Raw genomic sequence first — 22,307 nt, forward strand, 5'->3', positions numbered from 1 at the left:
TTAATAACATCAAGGAGTTTATACGCTTAATAAAATAAAACGTGGGATTATATTTTCAGAAATTTATTCTTTACATAGAGTTAACAATGATTTCTACTGCATTTATATTAAACAGTCTGAAATGGATAGTCTTGATGTTTTTCGATTCTAAAAAAAATAATAAAAAGAAAATACGTATAATGCATATTGTAAGAACATTTTACCCATCAAACAATTTCCAATCACAGACCCTTGCTCTCTCGCCTACGTCTAAACTTCTCAATTCCTTCAAATCCTTATCATCAAGTGTAAAATCAAATACATTAATATTTTCCTGAACACGTTTAGGAGTCGCGCTTTTTGGAATTGCTGCAACTCCTCGCTGAATAAGAAATCGAAGTGCGATTTGTGCTGAAGTTTTTGAGTGTTTCTTAGCAATTTTACTGATAACAGGATCGGCAAGTATATCGGGCAGTTTTGTTTCTCTGTAGCAGTTAAAACAAATAATTTTTATTTAGTTGTAAATCATAAAATACCTACGGTTTTCCTATTCTTTTCAAAAATTTATTGAAGCCACGGGAGCATAATGGGGAATAAGCCACCACAGCTATACCGTTTTTGTGACAAAAATCAACGAGTGCATTCTGCTGTAAAAAGACGTGAATTTCGATTTGTAGGGTTGATGGTTTAATTCTAGCAGATTTTAAAACCGTTTCTATTTGGGAGATGTTATAGTTGGATAATCCAATTGTTTTTGCTCGGCCAGCATCCACTTGCTCTTCCATTTTCTAAAATAAAATGAATATTTAAATAATTCCCCGATCTTAGTGAAATAACTTTATCAGCTCAATAATTGTTCAGACAATAACTAAAAATGTAAACCTTGGAAAATTGAAAGTTTTGTAACATACATGAAATATTTCATATATTTAGCGTAAATATTATCTTGTTATCTATATGAACCCAACAGTTGAAATTAATTTCCAAAAGCATCATATTCAAATTTTCTTGTTACCTTCCAAACAGCAGCTTGGTCAGTTTTACCCTCAAATACAGGTTCTTTTTTCTCGTTTACTTTCTGTTTTCTTGTACTTTCATCAAATTTTGTTCCAGCGGGAAAATGTACTAAGTACAAGTCCACGTAATCTAGTTGTAAATTTTCTAACGATGTTTTCATAAAAAATTCAACTCGGTCTGGATGTACACCGTACATTGGAAGTTTCGTGGTAATGAACAGATCTTCTCTTTTGAGTTTACCAGACGCAAACCATTGTTTTAAAACCTTCCCAATATTTTTTTCATTTTGGTATACGTGGGCAGTATCTATATGACGATAACCAGCTTCAAAGGCAGCATTTAAAGAAGTTGTGACGTCAGCTTCACTGATCGCCTGAAAGTAGCAAATGAAATAACATAAGTTTTGAGGATTTCAGGTTTATCCATTAAAAAGTATAGTAAATACTCTGCAAATTTTTGTATTATAAAACAAAAATGTTTATGTAATTATGTTATTAAATTAAAATGTCGTGTAATTTCACACTCTGCAAATAGTAATATAACTTTAAAACTGACAAACGGCCAACGGAATTTTTAATAATTCAAGTAATTTTTGTATGTTCGAGACTTACATCAAAAGTACCGAGACCCAGAGCAGGCATCTTCACGCCTCCAGGTAAATTTAAAAATGTCTTTGCTGCCATTTGGTAGATGCCTTGAGGAAAAAGTTTGTCACAGTCAAATGAGTTCTTAAACTTCAGTGTTTCACTTTTCACACTTATCCAGTATTTATAAAGATTTATCTCACGATTATTCTGCGCAAACTCCGTTATTTCTGTGTTATGCAATGTGACAAATTATTTTAGAGCATTTGTACATTGTTATCTGATTGAAATATAACACTGCATGTTTTGTGTTACCTACTTATTTTTTGGTCCATATTAAATTACCCAAAATAGAATTGGGAAATGTAATAATAAAATTCGTAGATGTTCATGTATTTCTTTTTATGTGCACTCGTAAATAAATAAATAGCTTACTAAAACAGTAGGCACTCGAATTTTTTTTTTTACAAATTCAGATAAACTCTGACATTAATAGCTATTTATGCACCAAGGGCGTTACAACGATGATTACGCCCGAAGAACGATGAATCCTACTCGAGGGCTTTATCCCGAGAGATGGATATCGTTCGATGGGCGTAATCATTCGGTGACGCCGTGGTGCATACAAGATTTTATTTTTCACTACGTGTTCTTTAAAAAAAAAATGGCATCTTTGCAATTATGAATTGATGAGGGCGTTATGAATTCATTACGCCCACTTATTCTTATTACGCCCACTTATTCTTATTACGCCCGCTTATTCTTATTATGCCCTGTATTATGCCCCGGTTGATATGGACATGTTTACGTATTTCGTATCCTAGGAGTTATCAGGCAATTATACTAAAGTGAAAAATAAAATAATTTTGCAAAACAAACAAACCATAATAAGTACTTGTACATGTATTTGTTATCTTTTCAAGCACACTTCTTCATCTCTTATCAAATTTTGCAACATTACGCAATTAATTATCATGAGAGTACTTATAATCTGACTGCAAATGACGATGCAGAAATTGACATTATTATTCTTTGTGGTCAACAATTTTTACATAATTATTGTAATAACCCAAGTATCGCCAGTCTTCCGCCAAAATTCGAATATTTGAAAATTCAAACAAAACCCGCGAAATTGAACAAAGTGGCCATGTCGTGATCGTCCTCGAAGCGGTAAAGACCCCTACGTTATGTGTTTTTGACAAAATGGCGGAAGACTAGCTCAGGATGCAAATGGCGGACCTGCGGGGTGGACAAACTTCGAAATAAAAATGCATAAATCGGTGGGAGGACGCCTGTATTTATTTTACGAATACATGAATAATTCTCGTTTTCATCTACAGTGTTATTTGATATAAAACCCGATCACATTATAAATTAAACAATTCAGCGGTGCGACTTTACATGACACAACAAGAAAAATACATAACAATACAATAAATTTGTCTACCGACCTTTGGAGGAGGGTAGAAAGAAATAGTTCCCTTGCTTTTTGTTTGTTTTTGTCGGAACGAAACTATACAACAAATCAAATAACAACAGCTGCTCAGCACCTAAACTCGCAATACAAGAACAAAACGGCACCGTGATACAAATGATAATTATGCTATTACGAATAGACACTGTAAATAGGATGAGTAAAACCCCCAAAAATCATCCACAAACGATGGCGCACCATTATCCTTTCAATCGGTACAGTTACACAACAAGTTACATCAAATTGCGCAACAAGGCTCAAGATTACAAGGATAAACAAGTTAATTCCCTAACTGTGGTATTACGCTCCTCGGACTCTCAGCTTTTCGTACAAACACATGTTTCCCGATCGCGGAGTTAAACTAGTTCTCGCCCCCCAGTCTCCTAATTTCTACCCTAGTAACCTCGTCAAAGTTCCTGCGACACCTAGCTCGTTCGATTTGGGTGCAGTGTCCAAGACTTGTGTCCTCCGAATCCCCACTGCGAGGGTATAGTCTTTCTAACTCAGGTTGAGCCAAAAATAAAAATAAACTGCGCACCCTCATTACCGCAAGTGCCACCTCCTCTTAGCTTTACAATGAAGATGAATTTATGGTTTAAATGACAGATGTTTTTCTTGCTCTTTCTCGATGGTTTCCAGGTACACCGGGCCCAACAGGCCAGGCTTCTTTTCAGTATAAATCCATCTTTATTTAAAAGTTAAGAGGATGGTGGCACTTGCGGTAATGAGGGTACGCAGTTTATTTTTATTGCTGGCTCAACGTGAGTTAGAAAGACTATAACAAATGAAGAGAGAGAGGCCTTCCACCAAGGGCGTTCGAGAAACTCTGCGGCCAAGATCACACTTCATGGAACTGCCCCCGAACTACATTCCTAACTTCGACCAAACACGTGCCTCGGTTTTCCTTGTGGCAAATGGATGGCCGTTCCCGAAATGGACGCCCATTTCCCCTAGGTAAATCGTTGACGCTATATGGTCTGTTAACCGTTCCTATATACCTTCCTAGCCTTAACCGGAAAATGGACTCGCCCAAAGGATTTTTAACTACCTGATAAATTACTGCGACGGCGACGTTCCCTCAAGAATTTACCCACTCTCAATTCCTACTTCTCCCGAGCTTATCGGAATAACAAAACGAAATAACATACCCGCCAGACACTACTTGTTGTCGGTAAGGTCATATTACCTGAATTCCCACGCGCAAAACGTCGGCGACACACGAGGTTCGCACCTGTAGCGACCCATCTGCGATTGGTAAATCTTTACGCAGCACGGCTCTGATTACATTAGGTGCTTTCCTTTTGCACCAAAACTCAGATATTTTTGGTTCACTTATGTACGCGTTCCTTTTGCTTTTGGCTATTGGCTCAGACAAATAAAGTGAGATTTTTACTTCACCCCTTCCCGATGCTGCACCACCTCGACAGCAGATGCAGATAACTGAGAATTAACTCACTTTGTGACATCGGTGGTGGGGGAAAAATATTGGGAAAAAGTAAAGCGAGCCATCGCGTAGTTTTAGGTTATGTTTTGTATAAAGTGTTTGGCACAAATATAATTATAAAAAAATTGGGAAGGAGCCGAGTCGAAGACCCGGCCTAGTAACTTACCCGACATCAATTTAAACCAATCTGAATTGACCCGAGATACCTACCTTGTCCGTGTTAACCCACATAAGTCGTTTTCTAATTCTCGCAAATAGTAAATATCATTTCCAACATAAAACACATGCCCTTTCAACTGGTAATGTCAAATTTCCATGTCACCTCATTATTTTTTCGAGCAACCCCCACCCTCTTCCACCCCTCGTAGTCGAATTGACACCAAACTCTATTCGGTGGTCACTATTACAGAGTTATTTCCAATGGCAAGATCCGAGATTTTTTTGTTAAAAGTTTCAGCAGTTATCGCCGTCGATCTATGAAGACGTAAATTACTTCATAAGTCCGCCATATTGGAAAAATCCGCAAATGGTAAACATCGTTTCCGACATAAAAACACATGCCCTTTCAAACGGTAAAGTCAAATTTCCATGTTCCCTTATAATTTTTTCGACCTACCCCCACCCTCTTCCACCCTCCGTGGTCCGATTGACACCAAAAGCTTTTCAACTCGAGAGACCACGGGTAAGTTTGTGTTGGTGAAATTTGAAAGCAATCGGTCAAAGCGTTTTTGAGTAATCGTGGGAGAACGAAAAGTGGGACAGACAGACGCACAGACAGACGCACAGACAGACATCATTCTAAAAACTTCATAAACGTGTTCAGAGGACCTCAAAACGTAAAGATCTGATTAAATTAGCAATTCGAAATTTTGGACCGATCACAATAACTTACCTACCTTTGGTCGGGTAAGTTAAAAATAGCAAGATATACAAGCTGCAGAGAACAAAAAATGGGCGGATCATCACTTATTTTATACCTACCATAGTTTTATAGTCCATAGATATTTTTCTCTAGTGAGAATCAGTGGCGGCTCGTGAACTCTGGATGAGGTGAGGCCAAGCGTGAGGCGCATATTTTGGAACATTTAACAACGACATAATTAAATCAAATTTGGGATTCATGTTTGATGGTTGATCTACCTATGTTACCTTACCAAATTTCAAAAATGTGCACTTAACCAAATCAAAATAACCACGGAAAATGACACAAAGGTGACCAGCACAGAATAAATTATGATTCAAACTGTTACTGAATTATATTTGAATTATATGTTTGAAAATATATTAAATTATAAAATAATTATAATATAAAAACAAATCTGCAAAATACTAATTCTTAAAAATAAATTTTTATTTAAATTCATGCTTAAATGAGGATGAGGCCCGGCCTCAGTTGCCTCACCTGACAAGCCGCCACTGGTGAGAATGGGGAAGCAGAAACATTAAAATCTTTTCTGGACAAAGTCATTTTGAAAATTTTTTGGGTTTCTTAGGTTAGATCGTTGTAATTAGACCACGTGACATTCTGCCATTCGACATTTAAGCTTAGCGTTCCGCGCCCGCGTTCCTTTTAACCGGTTTCACTCACAAAAGTCAAACTGATCTGAGCGACTCTCATCTCAGCTCACTGCGTTTGCAAAAGGAAAGCTACTATTCTTACAATACACAAGCAAATGAACTACTCCAGATTCGTAACAGCGAAAATCACATTTTCGACTAAAACAATGAAGGCGACCGATTAACCAAACACCACCGTTCACTTCGAGGGCTCAGATGCTCAGATCTCAGAATCGAGTCTTCGCGTCTTTCGTGTACCAACCGTACGCTATCCAAGGTACCAACAGTACACAATCAAAGACTCGAATAGTTCCTCTTGCGGCAATTTGAATTCAAACTGCTTACATTATTCAAAATAAAAATAAAATGTTGGTATATTTACAATCACATTAATTTTTTTCCCAGCCGGACCTAGACCGATTCTAAAATATATACATGGTATCGGCCCGAGGTTTTGCACATTGATAGCACTGATTTCATAGCCCAGGTTGCCCAAACCTGCTATCGCCCAGTTACCTATACACCCTATAGTACTGTCGGCTATCATAAAGCTAATTCACTGTACCACACCCGGGGCCATAAATTATTATCAACCTCGCCCTCACTCTCATGCATCTCAAATAGATCCATTCGGTTCCAGCTGCCAAGCCTCACTTCTTGCTCATGATACTATAATTTGTTGTTGTTATATCATGGTTCTTGCCTCTGCTAAAATCACCCCTGAGTCAAGTCATAATTAGTGAGTCACATGTTTGGATGGAGGAGGTAGTTTTGCTGTTGTCTTAAAATTCACTTGCAATAGTTTCAAAATTTTATTCATACAGTTAACTACATTTATATTAAGCAGTTTGAAATGGATAATCTTGATGTTTTTCGATTCTAAAAGGAATAATAAAAATTTTAAAAATGATACACATACATTTTAAGAAAATTTTACCCGTCAACCACTTTCCAGTCACAGATCCTTGCTCTCTCGCCTACGTCTAAATTTCTCAATTCCTTCAAATCATTGTCATCAAGAGTAAAATCAAACACATTGATATTTTCTTGAACACGTTTAGGCGTGACGCTTTTCGGAATTGCTGCAACTCCTCGCTGAATAAGAAATCGAAGAGCGATTTGTGCTGGAGTTTTTGAATGTTTCTTAGCAATTTTACTGACAACAGGATCTGAAAGTATATCGGGCAGTTCTTTCGCTCTGTAGCAGTTAAAACAAATAATTTAATTTAGTCACAAATCATAAAGTAGTACCTACTGTTTTCCCATTTTTTTCAAAAATTTGTTAAAACCAGGTGAGGCTAATGGGGAATACGCTACGACAGTTATACCGTTCTTGTGACACAAATCAACGAGTGCATTCTGCTGTAAAAAGACATGAAGTTCAACTTGTAGGTTTGCTGGTTTGATTCTAGCAGATTTAAGAACTGTTTCTATTTGGGAAATGGTATAATTAGATACTCCAATTGTCTTTGTTCGCCCAGCATCCACTTGTTCTTCCATTTTCTAAAATAAAATGAACATCTAAATAATTTCCACGATCTTGGCGAAATAATTTTTTACGAGCTAAATTTTGTAGACAATAACAAAAATATAAACCTTGAAAATTGAAAAGTTTTGTAAAATATAAGAAATATTTTATACATTTAGCCTAAATATTTGCTTGTTTATATAAACAACTTGAAATGAATGAAATTGAGATTAATCTCCCAAAGTATCATATTAAAGTCTTCCTTTACCTTCCAAAGAGCAGCTTGGTCAGTTTTACCCTCAAATTGAAGTTGTCCTTTCTCGTTTACTTTTGGTCCTCCTGTGCTTTCATCGAATTTTAATCCAAATGGAATGTGTATCAAGTATAAATCAACATAATCTAGTTGCAAATTTTCCAATGACTTTTTCATAAAATGTTCGACTCGGTCTGGATGTACACCGTGCATTGGAAGTTTCGTGGTAATGAACAAATCTTCCCTTTTCACTTTACCAGACGCAAACCATTGTTTCAAGACATTCCCAATAATTTTTTCATTTTCGTATGCGTAGGCAGTGTCTATATGGCGATAACCAGCTTCAAGGGCGACATTTAAAGCTGTTGTAATTTCAGCTTCATCCTTCGACTGAAAATAAGAAATGAAACAAATTATTATTATTAATATATTAAATACATAGCAGACAGCAGTCTGGATAACAATAAATGAATGTGTTTTACATATAATTTTTTTTGCACATTGCATAATGAAAGTAGCACTTTTTTAAACGAAAAATTGTAGTGAAAGTAATACTTCTTTGCATCATTTTATTCCATCTCCTTGGAGATCTCAACTTACGATATGCAAAAAAATAGCGTGTACGACACATTATGAAAGTCTATTTTTTCATTCATTTGCTTGATTAACGAGGTCATATTCATGAAATAAAGTATGACTTTCATAACTAGTTGTACAATAGTTTATTTCAGATATAAGTGTAAAATGTTTATTGCACGAACAGATTTAAAATACGACCGACGTACGAGGGAGTATTTTAAAGGATGTGAGTCCAACAAAGGAACTTTTTACACGTATCGCACCGGTTTCAACATAAATTTGTATAAAATAATTATCATTGATTCAATATTTTATGATAACCAAAGTCGTTTGAGAAGCACGTCGTTTAGCATCCTACTTCTAAACAATGTTTCCAACAAATTGTATTGTTGTATTCTGACCATTCTGTGCCATAAAAGCGTGCACTAAAAGTTGTATGGCACGATTCCGTCAGTTTCACTAAACGTCAACTTTGACAACGATTTTTAGTGCAAAAAGTGCCTACTTTTTACACGATCGTAGATAAATAACTATTAAGCCACTTTGCCATAATGTATAAATTTTGAATAATCCAGTTTTATATACCGTGGAAAAAATTACAACAGAAACAAATTGAAAGAATTAATTTCAGTTTAAATTATGTGTGTTTATCGGTTACGCGGCCATGAATTTAGTGAAGGCCGACTCTTTAAATAGCATCATTTTAACAATGAAAACTGATAGTTTATCATATTAAATACACACATGAGTAACTTATAAGTCTCTACCTAATAGTACTTTAAAATTTACACGTGCAACTAATTTTTTTACTTTCTATAAATTTGATATATTTAAAACTTACCTCCCAAGTACCGAGACCCAAAGAAGGCATTTTCAAGCCTCCAGGTAAGTTTAAAAACACATTTACTGCCATGTGTGATCGGTGTTTTGAATTAAAAGTTTTGTCACAATGAAACGATCTCAAACTTAAGTCGATTACACTCAGATATCTGGTATTTATAAAATTTATGTTATCTTTATTCTACGCAAGCGCAGTTAATTCTGGGTTATGTAATATAAGAAATTATTTTATCGTAGTTGTTTGTTGTAATCCCATTGAAACATGATGCTGCACAATTTTGTTAGATAATTTTTGCTTCCTTGTGACTCACCCAAAATGACAGTTAATTCATATACTATCCGTTTATTAAACTCCGGCACTGTCAGTGTCAAATTTTTGATTTTTTTTTTTTGAAGTGTGTGTAACTATGGTGACGTATGGATAACTTAATTACATATTAATTTGATCGCTCTTTAAGTAGATTGACCGATGCAAAGTTGCTTTATAACGTACAGTCATGGACAAAAAAAAGTTGGACAATGTTTTTTCGCTAATGTAAATTTGCTTGCCCTTTCTGTGGTTACTATGAAAATATGTATTTATTTATTATAGTAACCCCGGTTTACTCAACTCAATTTTGGCTAAATTTCTTAATAAGACTTGTCCTACTTTTTTTTGTCTGCGACTGTATGTCTAAAAAATGTCTCATCAAATTTAACTTTGTCTCATTTTATATTCGTAAAAGTATGTGGTAACTTAAATTTGCGATTGTCTTGTGCAATTGTTGACTTGGGTGCAATTTTAAAAAATTAATCAAATGATTATTTTATTTTCTTATTAAATTTCCATATGCGCACTGTCTCTTCATTTAAAGGTTCAAACAAGGGCCCCACTAGGTAAAATAAGAATTATAAGAACAACGTTAATAATTCAGATATTTATTGATTTAAACACAATTAGCCATGATTTGTGTAATTATATTAAAAAATCTATAATCTTTATACTTCCATTGGATAATCTGGATGTAGTTCGATTCTAAAAAGAAAGAATGAGAATAAAAATGTAATACACATTATGAAACATTTTTACCCATTGAACACTCTAAATTCACAAACCCTTGCTTTTTCTCCCACTTCCAAATTTTTCAATTCCTTCATATCACTATCATCAAGAGTAAAATCAAATACATTGATATTTTCTTGAACACGTTTGGGAGTGACGCTTTTGGGAATTGGTGCAATCCCTCGCTGAATAAGAAATCGAATCGCGATTTGTGCTGAGCTTTTTGAGTGCTTTTTGGCGATTTTACCGATAACAGGGTTGGAAAGTATGTCAGGTAAATCTCTTTCTCTATAAAAATTAAAATGAAGACGCAGTTTAATTATAAATTATCAAATACTTACGGTTTTCCAATTTTTTTCAAAAATTTATTGTAACCAGGTGAACCTAACGGGGTATGAGCCACCACAGTTATACCGTTCTTGTGACAAAAATCAACAAGTGCATTCTGCTGCAAAAAGACGTGAAGTTCAACTTGTAGGTTTGCTGGTTTGATTCTAGCAGATTTTAGAACTGTTTCGATTTGGGAGATGTTGTAATTCGATAATCCAATTGTCTTTGCTCGACCAGCATCGACTTGTTCTTCCATTTTCTTAAATGAAACAAACAACTGTATAATCCACATGATGTACCTAAAAAATATCCTGATTTCACTGAAATTAGGAAGTCAATAACTAACAAATTTTGTGAAGTGGATGGAAAAATGCTGATTGATTGATAATAATAATTAATTAATTCATAAATGAGTCTAAGTTTGAAAACTTTGTTTAAATAGTTGACAATTGAACTTCAAAAGGCTCCAAATACAATAGCATGCTCAAGATTTCTACTTACCCTCCAAATTGCAGCATGGTCAGTTTTACCCTCAAACTGGACTTCTCCTTTTTCGTTTACCTTCGGTCGTCCTGTGCTTTCGTCGTATTTAAATCCAAGAGGTAAATGTACCAAGTACAAATCAACATATTTTAGTTGTAAATTTTCTAATGACTTTTTCATGAAAAATTCAACTCTGTCTGGATGTACACCGTACATTGGAAGTTTAGTCGTAATGAATATATCCTCTCTTTTCAGTTTGCCAGACGCAAACCATTGTTTCAACACATTCCCAATATTTTTTTCGTTTTGGTAGACGTAGGCAGTGTCTATATGACGATAACCAGCTTCAAGAGCAGCATTTAAGGAAACTGTAACTTCAGTTTCATCGTTCGACTGGAAATAACAAATTAAACAACATGTACATTCTCAAGAGTTCAATTTTATGTAAAAAGAAATATGGTAAATAATTTTAAAAATTGAAAATTTAAAAATAACATAAAGGTCATTTCTTTTGTATGTTTGAAACTTACATCAAAGGTGCCGAAACCCAGAGTAGGCATCTTTAAACCTCCAGGTAAAATCAAATATTTATTTGCCGCCATTTTACCAATGTTCTGAATTACCACTTTTTGTTACAATATTAAATTGAATGTTTCGGTTCTCACACTTTTATACTTTCACAGAATTTATGTTATCTTATCCCTCCACTACTTCTAATGCGCAATATAAATATGATTTTATAGTAATCTCTGGTTCAATAAAACACATTAATCTCGGATTAAAATATGATACTGCAAATTTTTGGCTCATTATGAATCACTCAAAATGTAATTCAGAAATAGGAGAAAAATATGTAACCACGTATTTTGTTTATAATGTGCAGTAACAATACCCGAAAAAGAAGGAAAAGATTATTTTTGTCTTAGGAAGAAAATTTGCATTTATTTTTGTTCGGCAATTGTAAAAACCACGATTAGATTTATAATTTTAGAAATTTATTGAATTACTTTATTTACCTCTTCATTGAAAAATCTAGAAGTTACCACAAAAATTAATAAAATAAACAAACCTAGAAAAGGACTAATCCCATGAATGTATGTACTAAAATCACAGATCCTAGTTTCTTCGATTCAGAAGAAATTAAGGGCACAGAAAAAAAAAGTGACAAACGGTGTATTTTTGCTCTGATTATAGTGAATGCAAAAATTATTTGGTAAGTGAATACCACAATGAAGCAACGAATGAATAAATTAATTAATGCAGTCAGATAGACATAAAGACAGATAAACAGAAAAAAATTATACGGTGCTTTTTTGCAAAAGTTCAATTGCTTTGTTCAATTATATTGAAGTATTTGATATGTTCATCGTTTGACTATATACTTCGGTTGTTCGATTCTAAAAAATATTATATGTATATAAAATTATTTTTGCTGCCATTTTAGTGATGTTTTTAATTAGAAATTCTTGACACAATTCAATTTCATTTCGGATATTTATACACGTGTTATAAAATTTATGTTATCTCTATTTTGCAAACGTAGGTATTATTTTATCGTAATATATCTGCTTTTAATTCAGGTATGATTCTGCAATGATTCAGTCAAAATGAGAATCAAAAATGTAATTGTAAGATAAGAAGATAGACAGACATAAGACAGAAACAAATTGTGTTAGAAAGAATATTTGTTGCAACTATTTTTGCTCTTCACTAAAAGAAATAAAAGCATTCATTTTATGTAAATTTATTAATTTACATAACGTATTAGTTAGCTAAATTAACTACATTCTTAGCTCCAGTGGTTTCTAGAATTATACCGGGTGTCCACTCTCAAAGTCGAACATAGGCAATTAACACTGTGCATTCAGTTTATAGATATTATGCCATTATTTCGATACATCATTAAAGAATTAAATTATAATATTCATGTAATTAACAGTTTAAGCAGTTTTTATTTATCTGGCCAGTAGTTGCTTTGATTTAGAATCTGCTATTGGTAAATCCATAGTAATTACCGTTCAAATAAAGTTACTTGAAGGTGAATAAACCGGGCCTAAAATTGACAAACTGCCAACTTAATTTTTGATTATCTAAGGACCGGTTTCACTAACGTCAGTTAAAGTTAACTGTAGGTTAAAATCAAGGCCATCTGAATCAAAAAGCTACGCTTATAAGGCCGTTTCAATTTTCGATTTTTCCATATAAACTTTGTTTCTGTGACATTTCGGGCGGCAGAACCTTTTTGCGCTCCATCTACCGATTTCGAACGCAATTGATTGAGACTTTTTCCACTTTTTCTTTGAGGTTAAGTGCTTAAAACGTCAATTAAAACATGAATGCAATAAAATATCTAAGATCCGAGCTTTTTTTGGACACATTCTGGGCTAGCAAAATACTAATAAATTAGAATTGCAAAAAATCATGAAATCATAACACAAGGTAGGTTAGAACAATTTATAACTTTAACATTTTTCTGCAAAGGAGTTTGTTCTGGATTGCACATTTCTTCTTTAATAAATCTGTTTTTTCTTGACAAATATGTATTATCTAAAACTGGTTTCAGCGTTGCAGTTATTATCAGCTCGCAGATCTGATTTTTATGTACCAGACAAGATGAAAGTATTGGATTTTCTAGCAAATGAGGGCCCATTATCTCAACCATTTGGTGGAATATACTGCGCAGAAATACTATTTACTTGAATTGATTTGGATGTCATTGGAACAGTTGGAATGATGAAAGACTCTACAGGATTTTGGGGTACAGGAATTTCAACCGGAGTTTCAGTGGGAAAAACAAAAAAACAAAAACACTAATAAGATGATAGTAATTAATACCTGGAGGTTCCTGATTAGGACTTTGAAAAGTAATAAGTAATTAATCGAAAAATGAGAAGAGGAAGCTCATTTTGTTTTCTCATATGTCGTGGTTGACTTCGCTTCTATGTATATTTCATGTAGCAATAAACACTACAAGTCTTTTTTAATTATAGATACTTACAAAAATAGGACAAGGAACAGCATCTTTACATAAGCGTCGTCTTTTGGGGGTTGTAATGTAATTATAGAGACTTGTTGAAAATGCTGCTCACAAATTTCTGAGTAATCCGTAATTTTTGTAGTCTTTTATATCACAAATACAAATTAAAAGGTTGTGCTTATCATTGTCTCCATAAATTTGTTTACCGCAAAATGTTTCAAAAGCTTCGAACCATTTTTGTCTTTGTTTCATATTGCTGCGAATTTCAAATAAGCGAACATCTTTTGCCCTACAAATGAAACACGCTTTTACCATTTCATGTAAAATAGAAGGGTAATATTTTAAATTGCCGCCAATATTGTAGCTTTGATTCGTTGATAGGCCACCGAGGGCGCGCAATAAGGTTCTGTCTTCTTTTGTTTTATGGCCACTCTGCAGAAACAATTATTATGTACATTGAAACGGCCTTATAAGCGTAGCTTTTTGATTCAGATGGCCTTGGTTAAAATGGTTCGTTACTTTAGTTACCTATTGTTATAACAATATTTTCGTATATTTTAACTACAGTTAACTTTAACTGGCGTTGATGAAATCGGCCCTGTAGTGACCCAGTTTAAAATTTAAATTTTAATTCCCGGTACCGCCACGAGAGCGCGCCAAATGTGAAGGTACTAGCGGCTAGATTAGGAACTAAGGGATGGGGTTGGCAATCCAGGGGAGTTGGCGAAGCTGAGGAAGAGCGGTGATGAAGCGGTCTCTCGCGCGCGTGGTTGAAGGGGGTCACTTTTGTTTGGTTTTTCGAAACGAACACATCTTGCGAAGAGCGATCCAGTTTCTCAAATTTGTAAGTTAAATCTGAATCAATTTCACTACCGTCCCGACTAGATATTTTGTGCCCCCGTGAGGAATTCGACGTTTTAATCCAGCTGGGTAATTTATCCCACTTTCGTTGCCTTTTTTTGCCAATAATTGGATCTCCTTATTTTTACATGTAAAATCCTATGTCTCGTAAACCAATTCTACACCCGGTATATATAAACACATTTCCCTGCAAAGTTTTTAAACACCTATAGTGCACTTGTGTATAACAGCAACACACAAAGAGAAGAAATATTATTTTTGTTTTAGAAGGATATTTTTTGCACTATTTTTGCTCTGCACTAAGAAGAAATAAAAGCATTAACTTTGTATTTCTTAATTACAGTAGTTTCTAAAAATACATATTTTGTTAAACGTCTAGAATGTTTATTCTTTCGTTGGAAAATCTAGATGTTTTCCATTTCTCAAACATAAAATAAAAATAAGGAAGCAACACACATTTCAAAAAAATACCCGTTGATTAAAGTGACATCACAGACTCTTGTTTTTTCCTCTCGACATTTTTCAATGTTTTCCTCAAAACTTTTAGGAGTGACACTTTTTGGACTTGGTACAATACCTCGCTTCCATTTCTCAAACATAAAGTAAAAATAAAGAAGCAACACACATTTTACTGATGCTCTTGTCACAATTAAATTTATTTTTTTAATTCGGATATTTATACACGTGTTATAGAATTTATGTTATCTCTATGTTGCACAAGCTCCTACGTGTAATATAATTGTTATGCAACGTAATAATTATTTTATCGTAATCTCTAGTTATATGTACAGCTTGACCAGAATAGCTTGGCGAGTGAGATGCGCACAAGAGGAAACGAGCAAGTCTCTGTAAGACAAGGATATGGCTATGGTTGTAGGTACGGAACACTCAACGAAGCAAATCTGCTCAAAACAGACCCAACAGACAAGTGCGCTCCGCTAGTGGGAGGGAATTCAGTCCACTGCGTCACTCGCCAAGCTGTTCTGGTCGACCTGTAATATGTAATTGAAGTATGACGCTGCAAATGTTTTGATTATTGTGCGAATATACAGGGTCATTATGAATGATTGTCCCATCGTAGGTGGCTGTGCGCCATGCTTTAGGTGCGCCGCTACGCCCACTAGTTGTCACAAACATTTATAATGACCCCGTATTTTTTATTTATACATATGATACAGTCAAAATGAGAATCAAAAATGTAATTATAAGATAAGTACTATAGATACCGGGTTTTCATAAATGATTCGTGTCACAAGAAGGTTGGTTCTAAAAACCCTGTAGTAAACTACACTGCCTCAAAATTTAAGGATATTCTCGATATGAGAATGATAACGCTCGTCTGCACAGGATACGATTGGTTTTGGAAAGCTTAGATTTGCAGAAAATTCAACATTTTCAGCTACCTGCACGATCTTCGGACTTTAAGCCCATTGAACCCGCCTAAGACCTTGGAAACACTCTCGAAGAATATTTGCCTTATCCAGAGAATATTCGGGAATTGAGTGACTTGTTCCCTATTTTGTGGCAACAGACAACTTAATTCGACATATTAGAGATGTGTTACGGGTACTAGGACGAAATACCGATTATTTGAAATTAAAACAAAAATTATTTAATTTAATTTTAATTTTATTTAATTTCAAAGGTTTTACTGTTTTTTTAGTTCCATTCTGTATTTGTATTTATTTGGCTGAAAATGAATGAAATTACACATGTGTATCGATTATGATTCCTGTTCTTCCTTTCTTGTTCACAAACAGCAATATCCTTAACTTTTTTGGGGCAATGTACATACCGGGTATCAACCACCAAACCTGGCCATAGGCACATTCAAAATTACAGATATTTTTTAAAATATATGAGTTGCTATGAAATATATTTGTTTAATGTCATATTGACAGCTACATGTAATTATCATCCGTAGAATTTTTGTGTAAACGTAGAAAGTAGAATTATTTTTGCTAAGAAATGCAGGAAAGGGCAAACCAAGACGAAAACTTTTTGTCTCCTATTTGTTTTACCGACGAATGTACATTTACGTTAAATAATGATTAACGAGCCAAACACTCGATATTTGTTGTTGTACTAGTTGTGTGGTACAAATAACTAGTTTAGGCTGGGATTTCTGATAATCAAATAATTGTGCTATTTGAGATACTCGTAGTAGATAATTCACAAACATATTTAGATATTTTGATAAATGAGGTCGGCCCTACAATTGAAGAAGTTGCACATGAAGATCGAGCAAGACGGCTGTCCTGCGCATTTTGGTATAAATGTTACAAAAACGAAAAAAAAATATTTTGAATTTTACAGAAAAGGTTGCTCTTGGTAAAATGATCTACTTGTTTTCAGGCTCCTAAAGCAGTTTTCATTTTTAGGCTGGCTGCTACAGTTCTTTTTTTTTCGCATTTATCTCGAAAATTTGGACTTTGAATTTTTTTATTTAAAAAATCATGAAAAATTGAAGTAGGCGAATCTTATCTTCAAAATCACATTACCATAGCTACTTACTGCAAATGTGCTTATAGTATATAACGGTATTAGGCCGATATGGGTTATATAACAGACATGGTTGAGGTATTGAGTACTGATAAATCCTAATAACAGTATGGTATAAAGAAAAGTAATTTATAAAACGTCAGACTGCACATTAAAACGGTGTAAGTATTGATAAACTTCTTCTTATAATGTTGGCTCTCCAAAAGAGAACATACTTAATTCAATGTTATGGTACTGGCGATTTTTGCTATCGTGAGGTGATCAACAAATTTAACAAAAATATCCTAAAACAACAATTTCTCACGTGGCCGTCCGAAAATTAGTGAAAAAATGTATGGAAACTGGTTCCATACTAAATGTTAAAAAAATAAGAAAACATTTAGTTAATTGGGTTGCAAACAATAAGCAGACACGGTTTCAAAAAAGTAAGCAGATATTTCTGAAATTTTGCATGGAGCGATGATTTTACATAATGAACAACTTTTTTTTAATGACGTTTTGCCGTAGTTAATACACAACAGATAGTTTTCCTAAACCACCAAGGCCTCCTTGATTTGAAACAATCAAAAAATACTTAAAATTAGTTTCAAGCCAAGCAGGACTTAATCCTCAAATATGAAATTCAAATTCAAAATGTTTTTGTCAATCATACCTCTTTGTAACTCAGTCCGTGGACATACGGTATGTATTATAAATAGTAGATTGTGTTATTAGAATTAAAGTGGTAATTGTTTTAACGGGCAATTTGTTTGCATAGCGAGGCGAAGCGTAGTGTAGCCGAGTTACTGCAATAATTATTTCCTTCATACATATAGGCTGTCCCAAAAATGGCGTACTAACTACATACTTACTACCGTATCCAGAATGTTTAAATGTACACGAAAAAAATATGGAAAAAAAATTTCAGCCAAAAATATAAATTATTATTAATTATTATTTTTATTATTAACGGTAATACAATGTAAACAAAGATGTACTCGTACATCATTACCTTGCAATGTAGTGGATTTAAAATATTTTTTTCGATTTCCAAAGCTTCTAAATTCACTATTGTGCAGGATTAGATATTGGTAGTGAGTAATCTTGTACTTTGTGATAATATGTACTATTAGAGGTAGCTGACAATTTAATACATATATTTCAAAATAATTTACCTGTTAAGTGCCACTTTCAAGGACCGCCAAATCAGCAAATAAGTCCAATAGAATTTTTTAAACATTTTTCTGACGTTTACGGTAGTCTCTTCTACACCGTAGTGCACCGTTAGTACGCCTTTTTTTGGACACCCTGTATAAAAACCCGTAATTGCTATGGTTTTTCTGGCTTTTATATCGGTTAAATTTTGAATCGTCAAAATTTAGCCGGGTAAATATCTATGTGTCAAAATTAAATCTATTTGTTCATAATAATTCAGGAAATAATCATTCCGAATATATATATATATACATATTCGTATGAAGAAGAAAAATACAATTAAAATTCGAAATTCACGAATACCCCGCGTGCATGAAAATAACCTGATTAAATTTTGACGTCTTTTGTCGCAACGTTTTGCTTAAAGAAATATTTCTCGTAAATTTTCCACCCAAGATTACGTTACGTGGAAAATTTACTCGACATATTTCTAAGCAAAACATTTTGACAAAACGTCAAAATTTAATCGGTTATTTTCATGCACTTGGGATATTACTGTTGACTATTTCCCTCAGAAAATTTCAACCAATCATATTAATGTATAGAAATCACCTAGCAACGGACGAATTTCAGCGACTATTCATGCACCATGCAAATACCCAGGTATTTGTACATGAGCATAGAGTGAATATTTTTGACATTTTCAAAACATTCGAGCTTTCAATTATCAAAGTGCAGTTATTGATTTAAGTTACAATTAGTATTTGAACAATAAATAGTTATAGTTATTATTGAAAGTACAAAACTCGATTTCTTGATGGTAATTCATTCAAAAATTTTCTTCGGGAAATAGTCCTCGATATATCCCTCGTGCATGCCATCCTTGAATATTTTCCCGTAATTGGCATGCACTGGGGATATACAAGGTGTCTCAGCTAAGACTTTCGAGCCTAATAACTCAGTTATTTTCCAGCGGATTTTTGTGAAATTTAAAATGCAGATATTTTAGACGTATCTGGTAATGTAAATAACTATTATCACTAGTGGAAAGTTTACCCACACAAACCGTAAGTGACTGTGTCAATTTTGACAAATGGATACACTCTTTATTTTTACATGCCAAACTAAATACATACAGGGTGATTCTGAAATAAGTTTGGAAAAAAAAAGTGGAGTATCCTTGACACAAAATAATTCTGCGTCAATGACTTTTGGAGGTGAAATCATAAGGATGGAAATTACCCTATATCCTTGTATTTTCAACGCCTATGAATAGGGAAAATTTGTCCGAATTTGTTCACTTCATTAGCAACCATTGTTACATCAACTCCAGAATAAAGTCGTAGGTGCAAGCACACTGCTTTGTAAATGTTTCTATGGAAATGATCGAGAGGAGTTAGGTTACGTTTGTGACTGAAGGACACCTTTGATTATTATTGTTGCTAAACTACCAAGATAATCAGGTAATCACCTTTAACTCAGCAGCGTACTAGCAATTTTGACCAAATTTTCAATCATTTGTATCTCGAAAACGAAAAAACTTTTATAAGAATTTTTTTTTTGTCTGTGACTTCTTTTCATCATCATCAATTACCGGTTTTTTTTCCAAACTTATTTCAGAATCACCCTGTATATTTTTTCCAACATCGATTTAAACTGTTTGTGTTTTCCATGCATCGGGTGTTTTTTTAAATTTCACCTCATAGTAGGCATTGAAGAGTCGATTGTGAATGCACTATACGAGTTAGGGATTACGGATCAGCTATTTAAATCTGACGTTTTACACGAGTGGTGCGTTCACATCGACTCTTCAACGCCTACTACGATGTGCAATTTAAAAAAACCCCCGATAGTTTTGGTTAAATGGGAGTTATTTACTACAAAGTTTATTATTTAAGAAATTTATTAGTTTAGATACAAATTAGAATTCAATTACATATATTGAAGTATTTGATATGTTCATCCTTTAACTTTATAATCTGGATGTTTTTCGATTCTAAAAAATAAAATAAAAATAAGATTGCAATACACATTATAAGGACATGTTACCCTTTATGCAGGCTAAAATCAACAACCCTTGCTTTTTCACCTACGTCCAGTTTTTTTAATTCCTTCATATCGTTATCATCAAGACTAAAATCAAACACGTTGATATTTTCCTGAATGCGTTTAGGAGTGATGCTTTTCGGAATTGCTGCAATCTCTCGCTGAATAAGAAATCGAAGAACGACTTGTGCTGGACTTTTTGAATGTTTCTTCGCGATTATATCAGGTAGTTCTTTCGCTCTATGACAATTAAAGCAAACAAGATATGGTAATCAGTTAATCACTAAGCTATAAAGTACTCACGCTTGTCCAAATTTTTCCGCAAATTTGTTGTGACCAGGTGCGGCTAATGGGGAAAAAGCCACCACAGTTATACCGTTCTTGTGACAAAAATCAACTAGTGCAGTCTGCTGTAGATAAACATGATTTTCAACTTGTAAATTTGCAGGTTTGATTCTGGCAGTTTTTAGAACTGTTTCTATTTGGGAGATGTTGTAATTAGATAATCCAATTGTCTTCGCTCGACCAGCGTCCACTTGTTCTTCCATTTTCTAAAATAAAACAAACAACTGTATAATCCACATAACGTCAGTAAAATAACTAGATTTCACTGAAATTACGAAGTCTTTAACTAAGAAATTCTATGAAATGGGAATATGCTGATTGTTGATAATTAATTAATTCATAAATGAGTATACGTTTGAAAACTTTGTTTAAATAGTTAACAACTCCAAAAGCCTGAAAATCAAATATCATGCTCAAGATTTCTGCTTACCCTCCAAACAGCAGCATGGTCTGTTTTACCCTCAAACTGGATCTCTCCTTTTTCGTTTACCTTTACTCGACCTGCACTTTCGTCGTATTTAAATCCAATGGGTAAATGTATCAAATACAAGTCAACATAATCTAGTTGTAAATTTTCTAGCGACTTTTTCATAAAAAGTTCGACTCTATCTGGATGTACACCCTGCGGCGGAAGTTTAGTCGTAATGAATATATCCTCTCTTTTCAGTTTGCCAGACGCAAACCATTGTTTCAAGACGTTCCCAATAATTTTTTCGTTTTGGTAGACGTAGGCAGTGTCTATATGACGATAACCAGCTTCAAGAGCAGTATTTAAGGAAACTGTAACTTCAGTTTCATCGTTCGACTGGAAATAACAAATTAAACAGCATATAAGTTTTGAAGACTTCTGGTTTTACATTATATTATTATAATTTTCAGTTGACAAACTGCCAACTTAATTTTTGATTATATCAAAGGAAATTTTGCATGCGCGAGACTTACATCGAAAGTACCGAAACCCAAGGCAGGCATCTTCAAACCTCCAGGTAAATTGAAAAATATTTTTGCTGCCATTTTAGTGATGTTTTTAATTAGAAATTCTTGACACAATTAAATTTGATGTTTCATTTCGGATATTTATACACATTTATGTTATCTCTATTTTGCGCACGCTCCTATACTTTTGTGTTGTGCAACGTAGGTATTATTTTATCGTAACATATACCTGCTTTTAACTGAGGTATGATTCTGCAAATTTTTTGATAATTATACAGGTGGTCCCGATATAACCTGCCAAAAAAATTCTGGGTCATTAGAAGGATCTAACAAGTCCAAAAAACCCCTTTTCATTAGGACCAAAATAATGAGGATAAATTAACCCCTATCCACACGCATTCGACGCTGCTGACCACAAAAATATGTACCTACTCAGGAATTAATTGTTGGTGTTTG

General features: G+C 33.9%; 4 protein-coding genes and 1 long non-coding RNA gene across 5 annotated transcripts; 1 reads left to right on the plus strand and 4 right to left on the minus strand.

The window, feature by feature from the left end:
• Positions 1-47: 47 nt before the first annotated feature.
• Positions 48-1,769, minus strand: LOC138133486 (1,5-anhydro-D-fructose reductase-like). Its single transcript, XM_069051431.1, has 5 exons — positions 1,608-1,769; positions 995-1,369; positions 520-767; positions 204-464; positions 48-147 (listed from the first exon to the last, which is right to left on the minus strand). The coding sequence occupies exons 1-5, from the start codon at positions 1,677-1,679 to the stop codon at positions 108-110; spliced, it is 996 nt and encodes a 331-aa protein (XP_068907532.1). The 5' UTR covers positions 1,680-1,769; the 3' UTR covers positions 48-107.
• Positions 1,770-6,853: 5,084 nt separating this feature from the next.
• On the minus strand, positions 6,854-9,358 carry LOC138133487 (aldo-keto reductase family 1 member B1-like). Its single transcript, XM_069051432.1, has 5 exons — positions 9,197-9,358; positions 7,792-8,166; positions 7,311-7,558; positions 6,993-7,253; positions 6,854-6,934 (listed from the first exon to the last, which is right to left on the minus strand). Exons 1-5 carry the CDS (start codon positions 9,266-9,268, stop codon positions 6,895-6,897), a joined length of 996 nt encoding a protein of 331 aa, XP_068907533.1. The 5' UTR covers positions 9,269-9,358; the 3' UTR covers positions 6,854-6,894.
• A 739-nt stretch (positions 9,359-10,097) lies between these two features.
• Positions 10,098-11,722, minus strand: LOC138133490 (aldo-keto reductase family 1 member C4-like). Its single transcript, XM_069051438.1, has 5 exons — positions 11,581-11,722; positions 11,069-11,443; positions 10,579-10,826; positions 10,265-10,525; positions 10,098-10,210 (listed from the first exon to the last, which is right to left on the minus strand). The coding sequence occupies exons 1-5, from the start codon at positions 11,650-11,652 to the stop codon at positions 10,174-10,176; spliced, it is 993 nt and encodes a 330-aa protein (XP_068907539.1). The 5' UTR covers positions 11,653-11,722; the 3' UTR covers positions 10,098-10,173.
• On the plus strand, positions 11,383-14,034 carry LOC138133497 (uncharacterized). The gene is made up of 3 exons (XR_011160383.1): positions 11,383-11,509; positions 11,552-13,489; positions 13,614-14,034. It is a non-coding gene; the product is annotated as an uncharacterized lncRNA (long non-coding RNA).
• A 6,375-nt stretch (positions 14,035-20,409) lies between these two features.
• LOC138133491 (aldo-keto reductase family 1 member A1-like) lies at positions 20,410-22,016 on the minus strand. The gene is made up of 5 exons (XM_069051439.1): positions 21,858-22,016; positions 21,346-21,720; positions 20,874-21,121; positions 20,574-20,810; positions 20,410-20,520 (listed from the first exon to the last, which is right to left on the minus strand). The coding sequence occupies exons 1-5, from the start codon at positions 21,927-21,929 to the stop codon at positions 20,484-20,486; spliced, it is 969 nt and encodes a 322-aa protein (XP_068907540.1). The 5' UTR covers positions 21,930-22,016; the 3' UTR covers positions 20,410-20,483.
• Positions 22,017-22,307: the final 291 nt, after the last annotated feature.

Source organism: Tenebrio molitor, chromosome 6 (genome assembly GCF_963966145.1).
Source record: "Tenebrio molitor chromosome 6, icTenMoli1.1, whole genome shotgun sequence".
NCBI classification, from domain to species: domain Eukaryota; kingdom Metazoa; phylum Arthropoda; class Insecta; order Coleoptera; family Tenebrionidae; genus Tenebrio; species Tenebrio molitor.